Source organism: Leptodactylus fuscus, chromosome 9 (genome assembly GCF_031893055.1).
Source record: "Leptodactylus fuscus isolate aLepFus1 chromosome 9, aLepFus1.hap2, whole genome shotgun sequence".
NCBI lineage: Eukaryota > Metazoa > Chordata > Amphibia > Anura > Leptodactylidae > Leptodactylus > Leptodactylus fuscus.
This window is the reverse complement of record NC_134273.1, coordinates 87,764,167-87,782,733: the sequence shown is the minus strand read 5'-3', so window position 1 is coordinate 87,782,733 and position 18,567 is coordinate 87,764,167. Positions and strand designations below refer to the sequence as shown.

The following is an 18,567-nucleotide window of genomic DNA, read 5'->3' as shown; positions in this document are numbered from 1 at the left end:
CAGGGTCAGTGATTGTGTCTGCAGACCCCTGTTAGGGTCAGACTGTGAGTATCTTGCAGGTGGATTTATGGCCGCCGGTGTTTCGCAGCTTCTGGGTACAGATTCCTGTAGTCTCCAGTAGCCCAGACTGGCAGGTATGTAGACAGACTGGCTCTGCAGCAGTTCGGGGTGTGATGCAGCGGGGCAGGTAACCGCACCCAGTCTGTAAATGAACCCTATCCAAATACCGCTGCTCCATGAAGATGAATGTAGAGGATTCTGTAACTGGAACCTCAAGCAAGAACAGAACAAGAAACCTCATGTCAGACATGGAAAACAAGATCAGGCAACGTATCCGCAGCGCTGGAACAGATGTTACCCTATAGTTACCCTATATACATAATGAAATTTATAGTCCCAGTATGAATGAGTGTACAATGGCGTCTCTGAGGCAGTATCACAAATAATTGGATTGGATACAGACAGTATGACACGTGACAGGCTTAGATACATCAGCTGACCGTATTCATCTGTAAGCCATCTGGTTGTATATACTCTATGTGGGCTCCTGTATACTCCCATACATCTCTGATATCTCTGACAGTCATGTGAAACTTCCCAGGCCGGTGATGTTTCGGATAATCCGCGGCCTCAGACCAGGAACCTCCAGCTAGATGTCTCAATTATGGAGGAATTTGCAGCAGCTCCAGGTACACAATTCCGGATGCAGCGCTGAGCGGCTGCCAGGAAGGGTTGGAGGAGGGACGTCCCCCCTGCTCCATTATTATCAGAAATTGATTCCAGATGGAAACCCTGAGCATTCTCCCCTCTCTCGGCTGGAGCACACAGGTCCTATTGTAGGGGCTGGTGCAGGGTCAGCGGTGGGCACAACACTGGGACCCCGGGCGGTGGGATTGTAGGGGGGCACTTACTAATGATTGGGCTCTGCATAGGAGGCTTAGATACACTATAGATACACGTGAGCTGAGAACACAAATCCCTCTTATCTGCTGTTAAATATTAACCCTGAATCTGCTACAGTAAATAGTCGCTGTGTTTAGTGACGTTACCATGGCCCGACATTAAGGGGATCCCCCGCCTAGAATCACTAGCGCTGACCCCGGGGACAACAAATGCAAAAGTCAACTAGATTTTCAAGTTTTTTTTACGCTACTTTTCTCAGGAGACAGTGAACAAGATGCTGTTTATGGATCTGGTTGTCATCTTGTGTCTCTGTGTAGTGCTTGAAAACTTCTGTAAGTGTCTGGGGGTGAAGACTGGGAATTGGGGACCTGAGCCCCCAACCCTTTGATAGCAGAGACGGCTATGCCTGCACCCTATCCCTCCACTCAGTAGGAAGCTGGGCGCTATGGGTGGACTCTAGACCCCTCATTCATATCATTTATGGGGTCTTAGTCATAGGACCCCACTGATCAAACCTTTATCCCCTTGCCTATACCCTACCCCCTTAGTGGCTCATTCAGCAGTGCGGGGGTTCTGAGCTCTATCCCAACCCAGGACGACGCCTGCATGGAGTTTGTATCTTTGTAAGTTCCCCCATGTGTGTGTGTGTGGGGGGGGGGGGTTCTTTGGGTACTCCGATTACCCCCCACACTCCAAAGACACCCTGATGGGGACTATAGAGAGCGACCCTACATGGGACAGGGTGACAATATCTGTAATGCTATAAAGTTTACTTTGTGGAGCTATCCCTTTAATAAGGTGGCGGGGCCGATGATTCATGAGAATAAACAGAATGTTGTGATAAGCTCAGCAAATAACATTGTGCCTGCTTGCTGACTGTTCCCACTAAGAATAGATGTTTCCTATATATTAGACAGATGAGGGCTGAGCTTAGATCTATAGGGCAGGATATATAGGAGGACAATCACTGCTACCCAGCGTCACCCTCTTATCATGGGGCCAGGTGGTGGCCGTGTCGCCTCTGCTACATTGTATCAGTGTCAGGTCCACTTTAAAGCCATATAATTCTTATTACTGCATGAACCTGACACCGGTGATGAAGGATCGGCGCTGTAATAACACTGAGCATCTGCCAAACCTCCGGCTGCAGCCGCCCTCACTGCTTCCATCTTAGGCAAATACTAATGACCCCAAAGAGTGGCAAGATTCCTGGAAAGCTGGGTAGTCGGCCATCAATATCAGAATTCTGGATAACCCCTTTAAGATAGAATTCAATTTGAAAGATCTCTGCTTGCTGTCAGTGAATGGACGTATTCCAGACGTCAGAAAAACGTAGCATGGCCATAATGTCCAAACACACCTAGTCCTGCTCACACAGCTGAGGATTTGTTACAACGTATCCAGTCTAGACAATCCTTTGGGATACATCAGCAGCACAAATCTCTAGGTCTTATCTACCCTGTTACATTGTAACAGATGAATCTCCCTATGTCCTTCACCATCACTGAGCCCTGCACAAGTCTCTGTCCTTATTGTAGGGTTGTAGCCATAACTGAGCCCTGCACGAGTCTCTGTCCTTATTGTAGGGTAGTAGCCATAACTGAGCCCTGCACAAGTCTCTGTCCTTATTGTAGGGTTGTAGCTATCACTGAGCCCTGCACAAGTCTATGTTCTTATTGTAGGGTAGTAGTGTAGCCATCGCTGAGCCCTGCACAAGTCTATGTTCTTATTGTAGGGTAGTAGTGTAGCCATCGCTGAGCCCTGCACAAGTCTACTGTATGTCCTTATTGTAGGGTTGTAGCCATCGCTGAGCCCTGCAGAGCCTCTGTCCTTATTGTAGGGTTGTAGCCATCACTGAGCCCTGCACAAGTCTCTGTCCTTATTGTAGGGTTGTAGCCATCACTGAGCCCTGCACAAGTCTATGTTCTTATTGTAGGGTAGTAGTGTAGCCATCGCTGAGCCCTGCACAAGTCTACTGTATGTCCTTATTGTAGGGTTGTAGCCATTGCTGAGCCCTGCAGAGTCTATGTCCTTATTGTAGGGTTGTAGCTATTGCTGAGCCCTGCACGAGTCTCTGTCCTTATTGTAGGGTTGTAGCCATCACTGAGCCCTGCACGAGTCTCTGTCCTTATTGTAGGGTTGTAGCCATCACTGAGCCCTGCACAAGTCTCTGTCCTTATTGTAGGGTAGTAGCCATCACTGAGCCCTGCACAAGTCTATGTCCTTATTGTAGGGTTGTAGCTATCGCTGAGCCCTGCACAAGTCTCTGTCCTTATTGTAGGGTTGTAGCCATAACTGAGCCCTGCACAAGTCTCTGTCCTTATTGTAAGGTAGTAGCCATCACTGAGCCCTGCACGAGTCTCTGTCCTTATTGTAGGGTAGTAGCCATCGCTGAGCCCTGCACGAGTCTCTGTCCTTATTGTAGGGTAGTAGCCATAACTGAGCCCTGCACAAGTCTCTGTCCTTATTGTAGGGTTGTAGCCATAACTGAGCCCTGCACAAGTCTCTGTCCTTATTGTAGGGTAGTAGCCATCACTGAGCCCTGCACGAGTCTCTGTCCTTATTGTAGGGTAGTAGCCATCGCTGAGCCCTGCACGAGTCTCTGTCCTTATTGTAGGGTTGTAGCCATCGCTGAGCCCTGCACGAGTCTATGTCCTTATTGTAGGGTTGTAGCCATCGCTGAGCCCTGCAGAGTCTCTGTCCTTATTGTAGGCTTGTAGCCATCGCTGAGCCCTGCACAAGTCTCTGTCCTTATTGTAGGGTTGTAGCTATCGCTGAGCCCTGCACAAGTCTCTGTCCTTATTGTAGGGTTGTAGCTATCACTGAGCCCTGCACAAGTCTATGTTCTTATTGTAGGGTAGTAGTGTAGCCATCGCTGAGCCCTGCACGAGTCTCTGTCCTTATTGTAGGGTTGTAGCCATTGCTGAGCCCTGCACGAGTCTCTGTCCTTATTGTAGGGTTGTAGCCATCACTGAGCCCTGCACGAGTCTATGTCCTTATTGTAGGGTTGTAGCTATCGCTGAGCCCTGCACAAGTCTCTGTCCTTATTGTACGGTTGTAGCCATCACTGAGCCCTGCACGAGTCTATGTCCTTATTGTAGGGTTGTAGCCATTGCTGAGCCCTGCACGAGTCTCTGTCCTTATTGTAGGGTTGTAGCCATCACTGAGCCCTGCACGAGTCTATGTCCTTATTGTAGGGTTGTAGCTATCGCTGAGCCCTGCACAAGTCTCTGTCCTTATTGTAGGGTTGTAGCCATCACTGAGCCCTGCACGAGTCTATGTACTTATTGTAGGGTTGTAGCCATCACTGAGCCCTGCACAAGTCTATGTCCTTATTGTAGGGTTGTAGCCATCGCTGAGCCCTGCACGAGTCTCTGTCCTTATTGTAGGGTTGTAGCCATGGCTGAGCCCTGCACGAGTCTCTGTCCTTATTGTAGGGTAGTAGCGTAGCCATCGCTGAGCCCTGCACGAGTCTCTGTCCTTATTGTAGGGTTGTAGCCATGGCTGAGCCCTGCACGAGTCTCTGTCCATATTGTAGGGTTGTAGCCATCACTGAGCCCTGCACGAGTCTATGTCCTTATTGTAGGGTTGTAGCCATCACTGAGCCCTGCACAAGTCTATGTTCTTATTGTAGGGTAGTAGCGTAGCCATCGCTGAGCCCTGCACGAGTCTACTGTATGTCCTTATTGTAGGGTTGTAGCCATTGCTGAGCCCTGCACGAGTCTCTGTCCTTATTGTAGGGTTGTAGCTATCGCTGAGCCCTGCACAAGTCTCTGTCCTTATTGTAGGGTAGTAGCCATCACTGAGCCCTGCACGAGTCTCTGTCCTTATTGTAGGGTTGTAGCCATCGCTGAGCCCTGCACGAGTCTCTGTCCTTATTGTAGGGTTGTAGCCATCACTGAGCCCTGCACGAGTCTACTGTATGTCCTTATTGTAGGGTTGTAGCCATCACTGAGCCCTGCACAAGTCTATGTCCTTATTGTAGGGTTGTAGCCATCGCTGAGCCCTGCACGAGTCTCTGTCCTTATTGTAGGGTTGTAGCCATCGCTGAGCCCTGCACGAGTCTCTGTCCTTATTGTAGGGTAGTAGCCATCACTGAGCCCTGCACGAGTCTCTGTCCTTATTGTAGGGTTGTAGCCATCGCTGAGCCCTGCAGAGCCTCTGTCCTTATTGTAGGGTTGTAGCCATCACTGAGCCCTGCACAAGTCTATGTCCTTATTGCAGGGTTGTAGCCATCACTGAGCCCTGCACAAGTCTATGTTCTTATTGTAGGGTTGTAGCCATCGCTGAGCCCTGCAGAGTCTCTGTCCTTATTGTAGGGTTGTAGCCATCGCTGAGCCCTGCACAAGTCTCTGTACTTATTGTAGGGTTATAGCCATCACTGTGCCCTGCACAAGTCTATGTTCTTATTGTAGGGTTGTAGCCATCGCTGAGCCCTGCAGAGTCTCTGTCCTTATTGTAGGGTTGTAGCCATCGCTGAGCCCTGCACAAGTCTCTGTACTTATTGTAGGGTAGTAGCGTAGCCATCGCTGAGCCCTGCACAAGTCTCTGTCCTTATTGTAGGGTTGTAGCCATCACTGAGCCCTGCACGAGTCTCTGTCCTTATTGTAGGGTTGTAGCCATCGCTGAGCCCTGCACGAGTCTCTGTCCTTATTGTAGGGTTGTAGCCATCGCTGAGCCCTGCAGAGTCTATGTCCTTATTGTAGGGTTGTAGCCATCGCTGAGCCCTGCAGAGCCTCTGTCCTTATTGTAGGGTTGTAGCCATCACTGAGCCCTGCACAAGTCTATGTCCTTATTGTAGGGTTGTAGCCATCGCTGAGCCCTGCACGAGTCTCTGTCCTTATTGTAGGGTTGTAGCCATCGCTGAGCCCTGCACGAGTCTCTGTCCTTATTGTAGGGTTGTAGCCATCGCTGAGCCCTGCAGAGTCTCTGTACTTATTGTAGGGTTGTAGCCATCACTGAGCCCTGCACAAGTCTATGTCCTTATTGCAGGGTTGTAGCCATCACTGAGCCCTGCACAAGTCTATGTTCTTATTGTAGGGTTGTAGCCATCGCTGAGCCCTGCACAAGTCTCTGTACTTATTGTAGGGTTGTAGCCATCACTGAGCCCTGCACAAGTCTATGTCCTTATTGCAGGGTTGTAGCCATCACTGAGCCCTGCACAAGTCTATGTTCTTATTGTAGGGTTGTAGCCATCGCTGAGCCCTGCAGAGTCTATGTCCTTATTGTAGGGTTGTAGCCATCGCTGAGCCCTGCACAAGTCTCTGTACTTATTGTAAGGTTGTAGCCATCACTGTGCCCTGCACAAGTCTATGTTCTTATTGTAGGGTTGTAGCCATCGCTGAGCCCTGCAGAGTCTCTGTCCTTATTGTAGGGTTGTAGCCATCGCTGAGCCCTGCACAAGTCTCTGTCCTTATTGTAGGGTTGTAGCCATCACTGAGCCCTGCACAAGTCTCTGTCCTTATTGTAGGGTAGTAGCGTAGCCATCGCTGAGCCCTGCACAAGTCTCTGTCCTTATTGTAGGGTTGTAGCCATCGCTGAGCCCTGCACGAGTCTATGTCCTTATTGTAGGGTTGTAGCCATCGCTGAGCCCTGCAGAGTCTCTGTCCTTATTGTAGGCTTGTAGCCATCGCTGAGCCCTGCACAAGTCTCTGTACTTATTGTAGGGTTGTAGCCATCGCTGAGCCCTGCAGAGTCTCTGTCCTTATTGTAGGGTTGTAGCCATCGCTGAGCCCTGCACAAGTCTATGTTCTTATTGTAGGGTTGTAGCCATCGCTGAGCCCTGCACGAGTCTATGTCCTTATTGTAGGGTTGTAGCCATCGCTGAGTCTTTCTTTGTCGCTCACACTTGGCTTTGATCTCTATCTGCGGTTTATTTTTCCAGCCTCCTGTATTGTGAGCTGCTGTGGACTGAGCGCAGGCGATGACAGCAGCCTAGAGCGCACTCATTATAAGGTCACAGCAGAAAGAGGGGTTAACAGGGGCGCACGGACGCCAAACATCCCAACTGTGCCTTATATAGGGGATGTCTCTTTAAAAGTGGAAAAGTCTGGTATCAGTCCTGATAATGTGCGAATACAAGTGAGGTCTCCAGGGCCGGGACATGGTGCGGACTGACAGGCAGGACATGTTCATGAGTCAGTTCCTTTTCTGTATACTGATAGCAGCCGAAGCGCATTCAGGATAAGGCTTCATTCACATGGTGCCTTGGAGTTTGGTGCAGTTTTTAGATTCACACAGCGCTCGCTTTCCATTGGGGGAATTTGTCCGGAGCAGGACTTTTCTCTCCACATTTTTTGAGGGAAAACTGGCAAGCAGACATCATGTAACATGGAAAATGAATCGCTAAACTATTAGCTATTCAACAACTGAGCTGCATTTCCTAAAAATGGAGGAGCCCTTTAACTTGGGGTTCCTGCAGACCCTGACACTATCAGGATGTTACATTGTATCTTATTTCCTGTGTGTTATTCTAATTGTATCTAAATTGTGTCCGGATTCCACCACATATAAAGTGTTTTGTGAGATGACAACAGCGCCCCTCTTGTCCATGGGCCATGTGTGGTATTACATCTCAGCCCCAGATCTTTTCTGGAAGACTCTAGCCGTTTTCTGCAATCCTTCTGTTCCTGTAAAATCATTCCTGTAATATTTTGGATTAGATTGCAAGTTCTTGTGATCAGAACCATGGCATGGTACGTTCTATCACAGCGCCTGGCACTGCCAGTGGGCTCCGGCCTGAAATAATATGTCTATTAGGAAAATGGCCATAGATTTCCTAGCTCAGGTGAGGGGGGCACATACTTTCTGCAGAAGCCAGGCACGTCCAGGCCCTATGCGGCTGCTATTTAAAGCCTATCAAATGGGAAAAAATAAATGACAGGCGAAGATAATCCTATTATAACGGAGTTACTGTGGCCGCTCGCTCAGCGCACTTGTTATTCGCTGATCCTTCTGACCGTTTCGTAGGGTCGTATTCTGTAGCGTCGCCCCAAGTTCTAAGTAGGAAATTCTGCAAGGATGAAAGATTAGGACAAAACGATTTCATGTCTGTATGAGCCACGAGCTGCAGCGCCCCCCTAAGGTAGCTGGGATCCTTCTTTATCTCTATAATTATGTGCATATCCCTAAGAAAGCAGGATAACCTGGAGCGTCCCCATCAGGACAACAATGGTACTGCAATATTTAAAAATCTTGTGGCTTTTTAATATAACTACGGTCCCAGAGGGGTAACTTGCAGTCTCTTCTCCCCCATACTTGGTGGAACCCTCTACGTTGGGTGCAGTATTATAAGCCATGCACCATTTTTAGACCAGGGCATACCTGTATTAAAAAAAAAATTCAGATTATCTGGGACTGTTTCAGCAAATTTGGAACAGTTGGGGAAGCGAGGGCAGGGGTCAATGGTATATGGTAAAACAGCAATGCAGTAAATGAGGTGATAGGTGGAGGGCCCCATTATAGAAATTACATTGGGCCCAATAATTGGGGTTCAAATGTATCTTTAGTAACCTCCTTATCCCCCTTAGTGATGACTCCAAACACAGAAGTGGTGGCTGCAAGAAAGGAACTTTATATAAAGGGAACAGAGGATAATAAGAAGCCTCCAGGCGCTGATCCCTTTAGGTTCCCACGAGCGGATACGTTGCTACATTTGCTACATTCCATCTTGTAAGTGACGCTCTGATCCACTTTTCCCCGTCAGCTCACATACACTTATCGCCCGCTCCCCTCCTTGCATTTTCCATGGCAAGTTATAGGGCAGTGATAAGCGAGGAATGCACAAAGTACAAGCAGAGAAATTTTTTTATTTAATAGGAAAAAAAATTCTGTCCATTTCCCTGGCTTGGTGAAGTCTTGCGAGGTCTCGGAGAAGCTGCCAGGCTTATTTCTGTCTGCTGTGACTGAGGTGACGGCTGCAATGAATTCATGTGACACAACATATCTCAGCTACACAGCCTAAGCCCTTGGGAACTCAGGACTGTGCTGCTTGAGCTTCCAGCCGGCTGCATTCAGATGATCTCCTGCAGGGAGCGAATACCTTCCACTAACACAATATAGTCTGACAATAGCGCCTCCCTCCTGCGGGGGACAGGTGAGGCGGATTAGCACATGCCTATCTGGGTATCTGGTACCAATTTAATCCACTTGCGTTTAAAATAGGCTCACAGTGATGTCCCGGTGCAGTGCGGATGATGGGTGGAACATTCCCTTCCCCTTCCATCACTGTTATTCCACCTGACATTAGGGACTGTTTGAGCGATTACAAAGTATCACTTAAAGAGGATGATATGAGAGGTCAAAAGAAATCAAGGGCACCGCTATGGGGTCTGCAGAGAGGCCCCAACTCAAGTCGCTCCCAAAACACTTTACTATAGGATGTGCTGGGTGTCATGAAAAAGGGCTTCAGGTGGAGCAGACTGCAGGTGGAGCAGAATACAGGTGCAGCAGAATGCAGATGGAGCAGACTGTAGGTGGAGCAGACTGTAGGTGGAGCAGGCTGTAGGTGGAGGAGAATGCAGGTGGAGCAGGCTGCAGGTGGAGCAGACTGCAGGTGGAGCAGAATGCAGGTGGAGCGGACTGCAGGTGGAGCAGAATGCAGGTGGAGCAGGCTGCAGGTGGAGCAGAATGCAGGTGGAGCAGACTGCAGGTGGAGCAGACTGCAGGTGGAGCAGAATGCAGGTGGAGCAGACTGTAGGTGGAGCAGGCTGCAGGTGGAGCACAATGCAGGTGGAGCAGACTGTAGGTGGAGCAGAATGCAGGTGGAGCAGACTGCAGGTGGAACAGAATGCAGGTGGAGCAGGCTGCAGGTGGAGCGGAATGCAGGTGGAGCGGAATGCAGGTGGAGAAGACTGCAGGTGGAGCAGAATGCAGGTGGAGCAGAATGCAGGTGGAGCAGGCTGTAGGTGGAGCAGAATGCAGGTGGAGCAGACTGCAGGTGGAGCAGACTGCAGGTGAAGCAGAATGCAGGTGGAGCAGACTGTAGGTGGAGCAGGCTGCAGGTGGAGCAGAATGCAGGTGGAGCAGACTGTAGGCGGAGCAGAATGCAGGCGGAGCAGAATGCAGGCGGAGCAGACTGTAGTTGGAGCAGAATGCAGGTGGAGCAGAATGCAGGTGGAGCAGAATGCAGGTGGAGCAGACTGTAGGTGGAGCAGACTGTAGGTGGAGCAGAATGCAGGTGGAGCAGACTGTAGGCGGAGCAGAATGCAGGCGGAGCAGAATGCAGGCGGAGCAGACTGTAGGCGGAGCAGAATGCAGGCGGAGCAGAATGCAGGCGATGCAGACTGTAGTTGGAGCAGAATGCAGGTGGAGCAGAATGCAGGTGGAGCAGAATGCAGGTGGAGCAGACTGTAGGTGGAGCAGACTGTAGGTGGAGCAGAATGCAGGTGGAGCAGACTGCAGGTGAAGCAGAATGCAGGTGGAGCAGAATGCAGGTGGAGCAGACTGTAGGTGGAGCAGACAGGTATAGGTAACTCAACACTGCTATGGTGTTTGCAGGTAGGTCCCAACTGAGGTTGCTTCCAAAACACTTTGCTACAAATTGAATAATCTGTGCAAGAATCCATGAAAATATTGGCAAATTAGTTAGCGAATAGAATAAAGTAAAGCAGGGCATGTGCAGCAGATACCATGTGGCAGCAGATAAGATTAGGTAACTCACACGCACCGCTGTGGCATGTGAATAGGCCCCAAAACACTTTGCTATATACTGTGTGAATCTGTGCAGGGATCTATGAACAATTAGCAGATAGAACAAGGAGCAGAACACAGGTGATACAGGCCGCAGATGGAGATTACCATAGGAGAGTATTGGGGCAACAAGTGCAGGACGGAAGGGGCCACACGGTGGCTCAGTGGTTAGCACTGCAGCCTTGCAGTGTTGGAGTCCTGGTGTTCAAATCCCACCAGGGGCATAAAACCATCTGCAAGGAGTTTGTATGTTCTCCCCGTGTTTGCATGGATTTCCATCCCATATTTCAAAGACATACTGATAGGGAAAAATGTGCATTGTGAGCTCTATGTGGGGCTGACAATCTACATTTAAAAAAATAAAAATAAAAAAAACAAGTGCAGGACGGTATAATTATGGAGGACAGTTCGCTAGCTCGGTGACTCGATAACTTTCTCACTTTTCTAAGCCTTGTAATGTGTAATTATCACAAAATGCCTCCAATGACCCTGATGAAATCTCAGGATGTGACGCCGACCTCAGACACCTGTTACTGCACCGATCCCACACAAGTGTCCTCTTGTTTTCCAGATGGCGGTGGGACAGCAGAGCGCAGAGCGAGGCCCCCCATGTGTGAGGTGTAAGGGCACGTGCTCCGGATTTCAGCTGCACTCCTGGAGGTAAAGTCATCACACAGTGACAAATGAGGAATAACCAGGAAACTCTCGGATGACATATTTCAGCTGGATCCATAATTGATGCTATTAGCAAAAAATCCATCAATGAATTGTCTGCACAAATCTATAAAACACCAGAACAGCAAGGTTTCTATCTTTTCCTTTTACTGGAAAGCCGAGTGACAACCAACATACGGCAGCTAATGGAAGGGTTGTCACCTTTACTTAGATACATAGTGATACATGTACGAGGACTGTCCCCCCCCCAGATATAATGTAATACATCCCAGCTCTTGTGGGTACATTATCTGCCGTTTCCTGGGGCACTTTGATGGGTACACCACATTTGGCCACCTGAGACTCTTGTATAGCCTTATTATTACAGTACATCACTTTTTGCATCATGGTGTTATATGGTTGCAGCTAATCTGAGCACTATATGGTGGTAATGTATTGGTATCGCTAGTGTTTAGTATATTCTTTGCAGTATATGATGGTGTGGTCACTATATAGGATTGTTATTTAGATAATTATATAGGTGTGTTAGTTACCAGCATATGGCGCTATTATTCAGGCACTGTATGATGCTGATACATATACATTGTAGGCTATGGCTATATCTGCACTGTATGATGCTGATACATATACATTGTAGGCTATGGCTATATCTGCTCTGTATGATGCTGATACATATACATTGTAGGCTATGGCTATATCTGCACTGTATGATGCTGATACATATACATTGTAGGCTATGGCTATATCTGCACTGTATGATGCTGATACATATACATTGTAGGCTATGGCTATATCTGCACTGTATGATGCTGATACATATACATTGTAGACTATGGCTATATCTGCTCTGTATGATACTGATACATATACATTGTAGACTATGGCTATATCTGCACTGTATGATGCTGATACATATACATTGTAGGCTATGGCTATATCTGCACTGTATGATGCTGATACATATACATTGTAGGCTATGGCTATATCTGCACTGTATGATGCTGATACATATACATTGTAGGCTATGGCTATATCTGCTCTGTATGATGCTGATACATATACATTGTAGACTATGGCTATATCTGCACTGTATGATGCTGATACATATACATTGTAGGCTATGGCTATATCTGCTCTGTATGATGCTGATACATATACATTGTAGGCTATGGCTATATCTGCTCTGTATGATGCTGATACATATACATTGTAGGCTATGGCTATATCTGCTCTGTATGATGCTGATACATATACATTGTAGGCTATGGCTATATCTGCACTGTATGATGCTGATACATATACATTGTAGGCTATGGCTATATCTGCACTGTATGATGCTGATACATATACATTGTAGGCTATGGCTATATCTGCTCTGTATGATGCTGATACATATACATTGTAGGCTATGGCTATATCTGCACTGTATGATGCTGATACATATACATTGTAGGCTATGGCTATATCTGCACTGTATGATGCTGATACATATACATTGTAGGCTATGGCTATATCTGCACTGTATGATGCTGATACATATACATTGTAGACTATGGCTATATCTGCACTGTATGATGCTGATACATATACATTGTAGGCTATGGCTATATCTGCACTGTATGATGCTGATACATATACATTGTAGGCTATGGCTATATCTGCACTGTATGATGCTGATACATATACATTGTAGACTATGGCTATATCTGCTCTGTATGATACTGATACATATACATTGTAGACTATGGCTATATCTGCACTGTATGATGCTGATACATATACATTGTAGGCTATGGCTATATCTGCACTGTATGATGCTGATACATATACATTGTAGGCTATGGCTATATCTGCACTGTATGATGCTGATACATATACATTGTAGGCTATGGCTATATCTGCTCTGTATGATGCTGATACATATACATTGTAGACTATGGCTATATCTGCACTGTATGATGCTGATACATATACATTGTAGGCTATGGCTATATCTGCACTGTATGATGCTGATACATATACATTGTAGGCTATGGCTATATCTGCACTATATGATGCTGATACATATACATTGTAGGCTATGGCTATATCTGCACTGTATGATGCTGATACATATACATTGTAGGCTATGGCTATATCTGCTCTGTATGATGCTGATACATATACATTGTAGGCTATGGCTATATCTGCTCTGTATGATGCTGATACATATACATTGTAGGCTATGGCTATATCTGCTCTGTATAATGCTGATACATATACATTGTAGGCTATGGCTATATCTGCACTGTATGATGCTGATACATATACATTGTAGGCTATGGCTATATCTGCACTGTATGATGCTGATACATATACATTGTAGGCTATGGCTATATCTGCTCTGTATGATGCTGATACATATACATTGTAGGCTATGGCTATATCTGCTCTGTATGATACTGATACATATACATTGTAGGCTATGGCTATATCTGCTCTGTATGATACTGATACATATACATTGTAGGCTATGGCTATATCTGCACTGTATGATGCTGATACATATACATTGTAGGCTATGGCTATATCTGCACTGTATGATGCTGATACATATACATTGTAGGCTATGGCTATATCTGCACTGTATGATGCTGATACATATACATTGTAGACTATGGCTATATCTGCACTATATGATGCTGATACATATACATTGTAGACTATGGCTATATCTGCACTATATGATGCTGATACATATACATTGTAGGCTATGGCTATATCTGCACTGTATGATACTGATACATATACATTGTAGACTATGGCTATACCTGCACTGTATGATGCTGATACATATACATTGTAGGCTATGGCTATATCTGCACTATATGATGCTGATACATATACATTGTAGACTATGGCTATATCTGCTCTGTATGATGCTGATACATATACATTGTAGGCTATGGCTATATCTGCACTGTATGATGCTGATACATATACATTGTAGGCTATGGCTATATCTGCACTGTATGATGCTGATACATATACATTGTAGGCTATGGCTATATCTGCTCTGTATGATGCTGATACATATACATTGTAGACTATGGCTATATCTGCACTATATGATGCTGATACATATACATTGTAGACTATGGCTATATCTGCACTATATGATGCTGATACATATACATTGTAGACTATGGCTATGTCTGCACTATATGATGCTGATACATATACATTGTAGACTATGGCTATATCTGCACTATATGATGCTGATACATATACATTGTAGGCTATGGCTATATCTGCACTGTATGATGCTGATACATATACATTGTAGGCTATGGCTATATCTGCACTATATGACCATGCTCCATACAGAGGGGCAGTACACAGGGTAATACAAGCCTAGCTCTGCTATTAGGTGTAATGGGAGGATATCTAGAAGCTTCTGGGGTGGGGGCGCTGTCAGAAAGAAAGTGGAGAATAAATGGCAGTCTACACAAGACATTGATGAGCTGAGCAGCGAGCGGAGACATAACACAGACAGACAACGCCATAGGAGCAAAGACTGAGCACAGAATTAAACTGAAATAAACAAACAGTATAAGAAAGGCGCAGCGCGATGACAAATGAACGCCGCCGCCATCCTGGTGCTACTTCAGCAGACTCCTTGTGAATTATTAATGGCGATCATCTGTAGCAGACGTGGGAACAAGCTCCTATTCATGTCGAATATAAACATTCAGAACAAATGAATATTCTGTATCAATCACGCCGCTCAATAATGAAGCAATTTATGGAGCGTATCTGGCTCTAGAAGTAATTCTGCGAATGAGGGAAACATATTGACTTGTTATCCTGCCTGCTCCTTTTTAATCTGCAGCGTTAAGTACTCAGCCAGCTGTCTAGAAGGTCTGCTGAACGCTCGGCTGATCACTGACGCAAAGCGAGCAATCAACCCACCAAACTACAAACTAATGAGCGAGCGGACGCTCAAAAAATCCCGCCAGGTCTTCAGACGCCGCTAATTGCCGCATGTAAACACCTCAATTAACGCCGTGGCTTTCAGTCTTATCATATGGCGGGGGGCAGAGGGTTGGGGTCTGCGCGTGTTTGGCGGGCTGTGACTATGTAAGAAGATGGAAGGGGTTGCGTCAGGATAACTAGGGGTGACAGATCGTAAATATCATCGGTCTTCAACATTTTTTGAAGGAATTTTCAGATTTTTTTTGTAATTCAAGCGAAACGTTCGGAAACTTTGTAATAAGGTTTGTGAGGGATTCGTTACTGACAGGGTATTGTGCACCCTGCGCCTGCGGGGGGCGCGCTGGAGTCATGACAAGGCTGCAACTCCGGAGTTAGGCTCATCCTCCAGGAATCTTACATCAGTGCCAGATCCTTCCAGGCGTCGCTTTTGCTGTCAATTACATCACAAAAGTGTCATAAATGATAATGTGATCGCCCTATCGACACCCCACCACCACCACCCCCACCCCCACCCCTGTCCCCACCCGCGAGGCTACTGCAAAAACACCACAACCTAAGTCACAAGTGCTATGAAATAGTCACAGATAAAATTACCGACTATTGTACACAAAAAATAATGAAATATTAATGAATTCTTCCCATAGTGTTTGACTTCTCCGCCATGTACACAACCTCTGCTTGCTGTCAGTGACAACGCTCATGTTACTGCAGTATATAGCTGTTCCTGCTAACAGAGAAGTGAATACAATTGTATCCAGTCTAGACAATGCTCTGTGAGCTCCATAGACTGATACATTGTTGCAATGTGCCTATTGGAGTATAGAAACCCAATATTCAGTATTTTACCCCAGGGTGGTGTATATTTGGGGTAGTTAGGGGCTGTGGGGTATCCGGACCGGTTGCTGGAGCCACTTTGTTATATAGATAGGAGTCTTTACCCCAGGTGAAGGATATACACTCACCGGCCACTTTATTAGGTCCACCATGCTAGTAACGGGTTGGACCCCCTTTTGCCTTCAGAACTGCCTCAATTCTTCGTGGCATAGATACAACAAGGTGCTGGAAGCATTCCTCAGAGATTTTGGTCCATATTGACATGATGGCATCACACAGTTGCCGCAGATTTGTCGGCTGCACATCCATGATGCGAATCTCCCGTTCCACCACATCCCAAAGATGCTCCTCTATTGGATTGAGATCTGGTGACTGTGGAGGCCATTGGAGTACAGTGAACTCATTGTCATGTTCAAGAAACCAGTCTGAGATGATTCCAGCTTTATGACATGGCATTGCATTATCCTGCTGAAAGTAGCCATCAGATGTTGGGTACATTGTGGTCATAAAGGGATGGACATGGTCAGCAACAATACTCAGGTAGGCTTTGGCGTTGCAACGATGCTCAATTGGTACCAAGGGGCCCAAAGAGTGCCAAGAAAATATTCCCCACACCATGACACCATCACCACCAGCCTGAACCGTTACCGATACAAGGCAGGATGGATCCATGCTTTCATGTTGTTGACGCCAAATTCTGACCCTACCATCCGAATGTCGCAGCAGAAATCGAGACTCATCAGACCAGGCAACGTTTTTCCAATCTTCAATTGTCCAATTTCGATGAGCTTGTGCAAATTGTAGCCTCAGTTTCCTGTTCTTAGCTGAAAGGAGTGGCACCCGGTGTGGTCTTCTGCTGCTGTAGCCCATCTGTAGCCTCAAAGTTGGACGTACTGTGCGGCGTTCAGAGATGCTCTTCTGGCTACCTTGGTTGTAACGGGTGGCTATTTGAGTCACTGTTGCCTTTCTATCAGCTCGAACCAGTCTGGCCATTCTCCTCTGACCTCTGGCATCAACAACGCATTTCCGCCCCCCACAGAACTGCCGCTCACTGGATGTTTTTTCTTTTTCGGACCATTCTCTGTAAACCCTAGAGATGGTTGTGCGTGAAAATCCCAGTAGATCAGCAGTTTCTGAAATACTCAGACCAGCCCTTCTGGCACCAACAACCATGCCACGTTCAAAGGCACTCAAATCACCTTTCTTCCCCATACTGATGCTCGGTTTGAACTGCAGGAGATTGTCTTGACCATGTCTACATGCCGAAATGCACTGAGTTGCCGCCATGTGATTGGCTGATTAGAAATTAAGTGTTAACGAGCAGTTGGACAGGTGTACCTAATAAAGTGGCCGGTGAGTGTATACTCTATAGAACCATGTAACCCTTATAGAACATGTTACTATATTCTGCTATGACATGATCCTCGATCTGGGATACGATCTAAAGCTGCCCATGTGAACACATCCTTAAAGCATTAGGCCCAGGCATTACCCAGGACGGCTCTGGCAGAATGTGAGGGGGATATAAAGAGCGTCTGGGTCTGAGGTCTGGAATTTTTGGATAGAAATAAAGGTCAGGACTGGTATCTGTGGTGGGAGGCTGCAGGAATCTGGAGCACAAAGCTTCAGTGTCCCCCCCCCCCCAGGACAGACGATGCCGCCATCACTGATCTTATACTGGAGGCTGGGAAAGTCATTGCATAGGGAACGGATGGTAAAGTCATTGCAGACCCTCATGGACGCGGCGGATACAGAGCGGATACAGACCACCTCCTCAACTACTGTCCTTATAGCAGGGGCTGAATGAACTCAAGGACACTGAGGGTAGTAGTAGTAGTAATAGTAGTAGTAATAGTAGTAGTAGTAGTAGTAATAGTACACCTTGCTGCCCCTCCAGTATGGGGCTCCTAGGGCCCACCAGTACAATACACTGTATACAGCTATATCCACATGCAGCCTGTCCTGACTCCTAAAACTAGACACCTTCTGCTCTCTCTTGGTTATTACAGCTTATACTACAATCCCATCTCATTGCAGGAAGCGGTGTGAGCTCTGCCACTGCCCCCGGGAGGACCACGCTCTACCCACAGAAGTAGAAGAAGACTATAGGATTGGCCATTTGCTCTCCGATACCAAATACTCAGGACTAACAGCCCGTGTGAAGGGCAGCGATGGGGCGCGGGTCTACAAGAGGAACCGCATGATCATCACCAACCCCATCACCTCCCGAAAAGACCCCACCTTCCTCACTGTCACCTATGAATGGGCACCGCCTGGACTCAACCAAAAACTGGTACAGTCAATAATGCCTGGACTTAATAATTACTGTATATAGCAGGAATGATAGAAGAGCTGGAGGGATCCTAGCACTGATACATTGTAACGCTGCTGTGTAATACATTGGTACAGTCAGGTTACAATGTTTAGTTCTCGCTTAAAGGGATATTGCAACCATAAACGTGAATTATTTATCCATAGGTCAGAGGATGA

General features: G+C 46.7%; 1 protein-coding gene across 1 annotated transcript in view; it reads left to right on the top strand.

Moving 5' to 3' along the window:
* Positions 1–18,567, top strand: part of LMCD1 (LIM and cysteine rich domains 1) — a 47,412-nt gene that overhangs the window by 11,594 nt on the left and 17,251 nt on the right. Inside the window, exons 2-3 of the mRNA XM_075287691.1 lie at positions 11,165–11,253; positions 18,115–18,370. Of these exons, the coding sequence (XP_075143792.1) occupies positions 11,165–11,253; positions 18,115–18,370 (345 nt within the window). The remainder of the gene's footprint in view (positions 1–11,164; positions 11,254–18,114; positions 18,371–18,567) is intronic.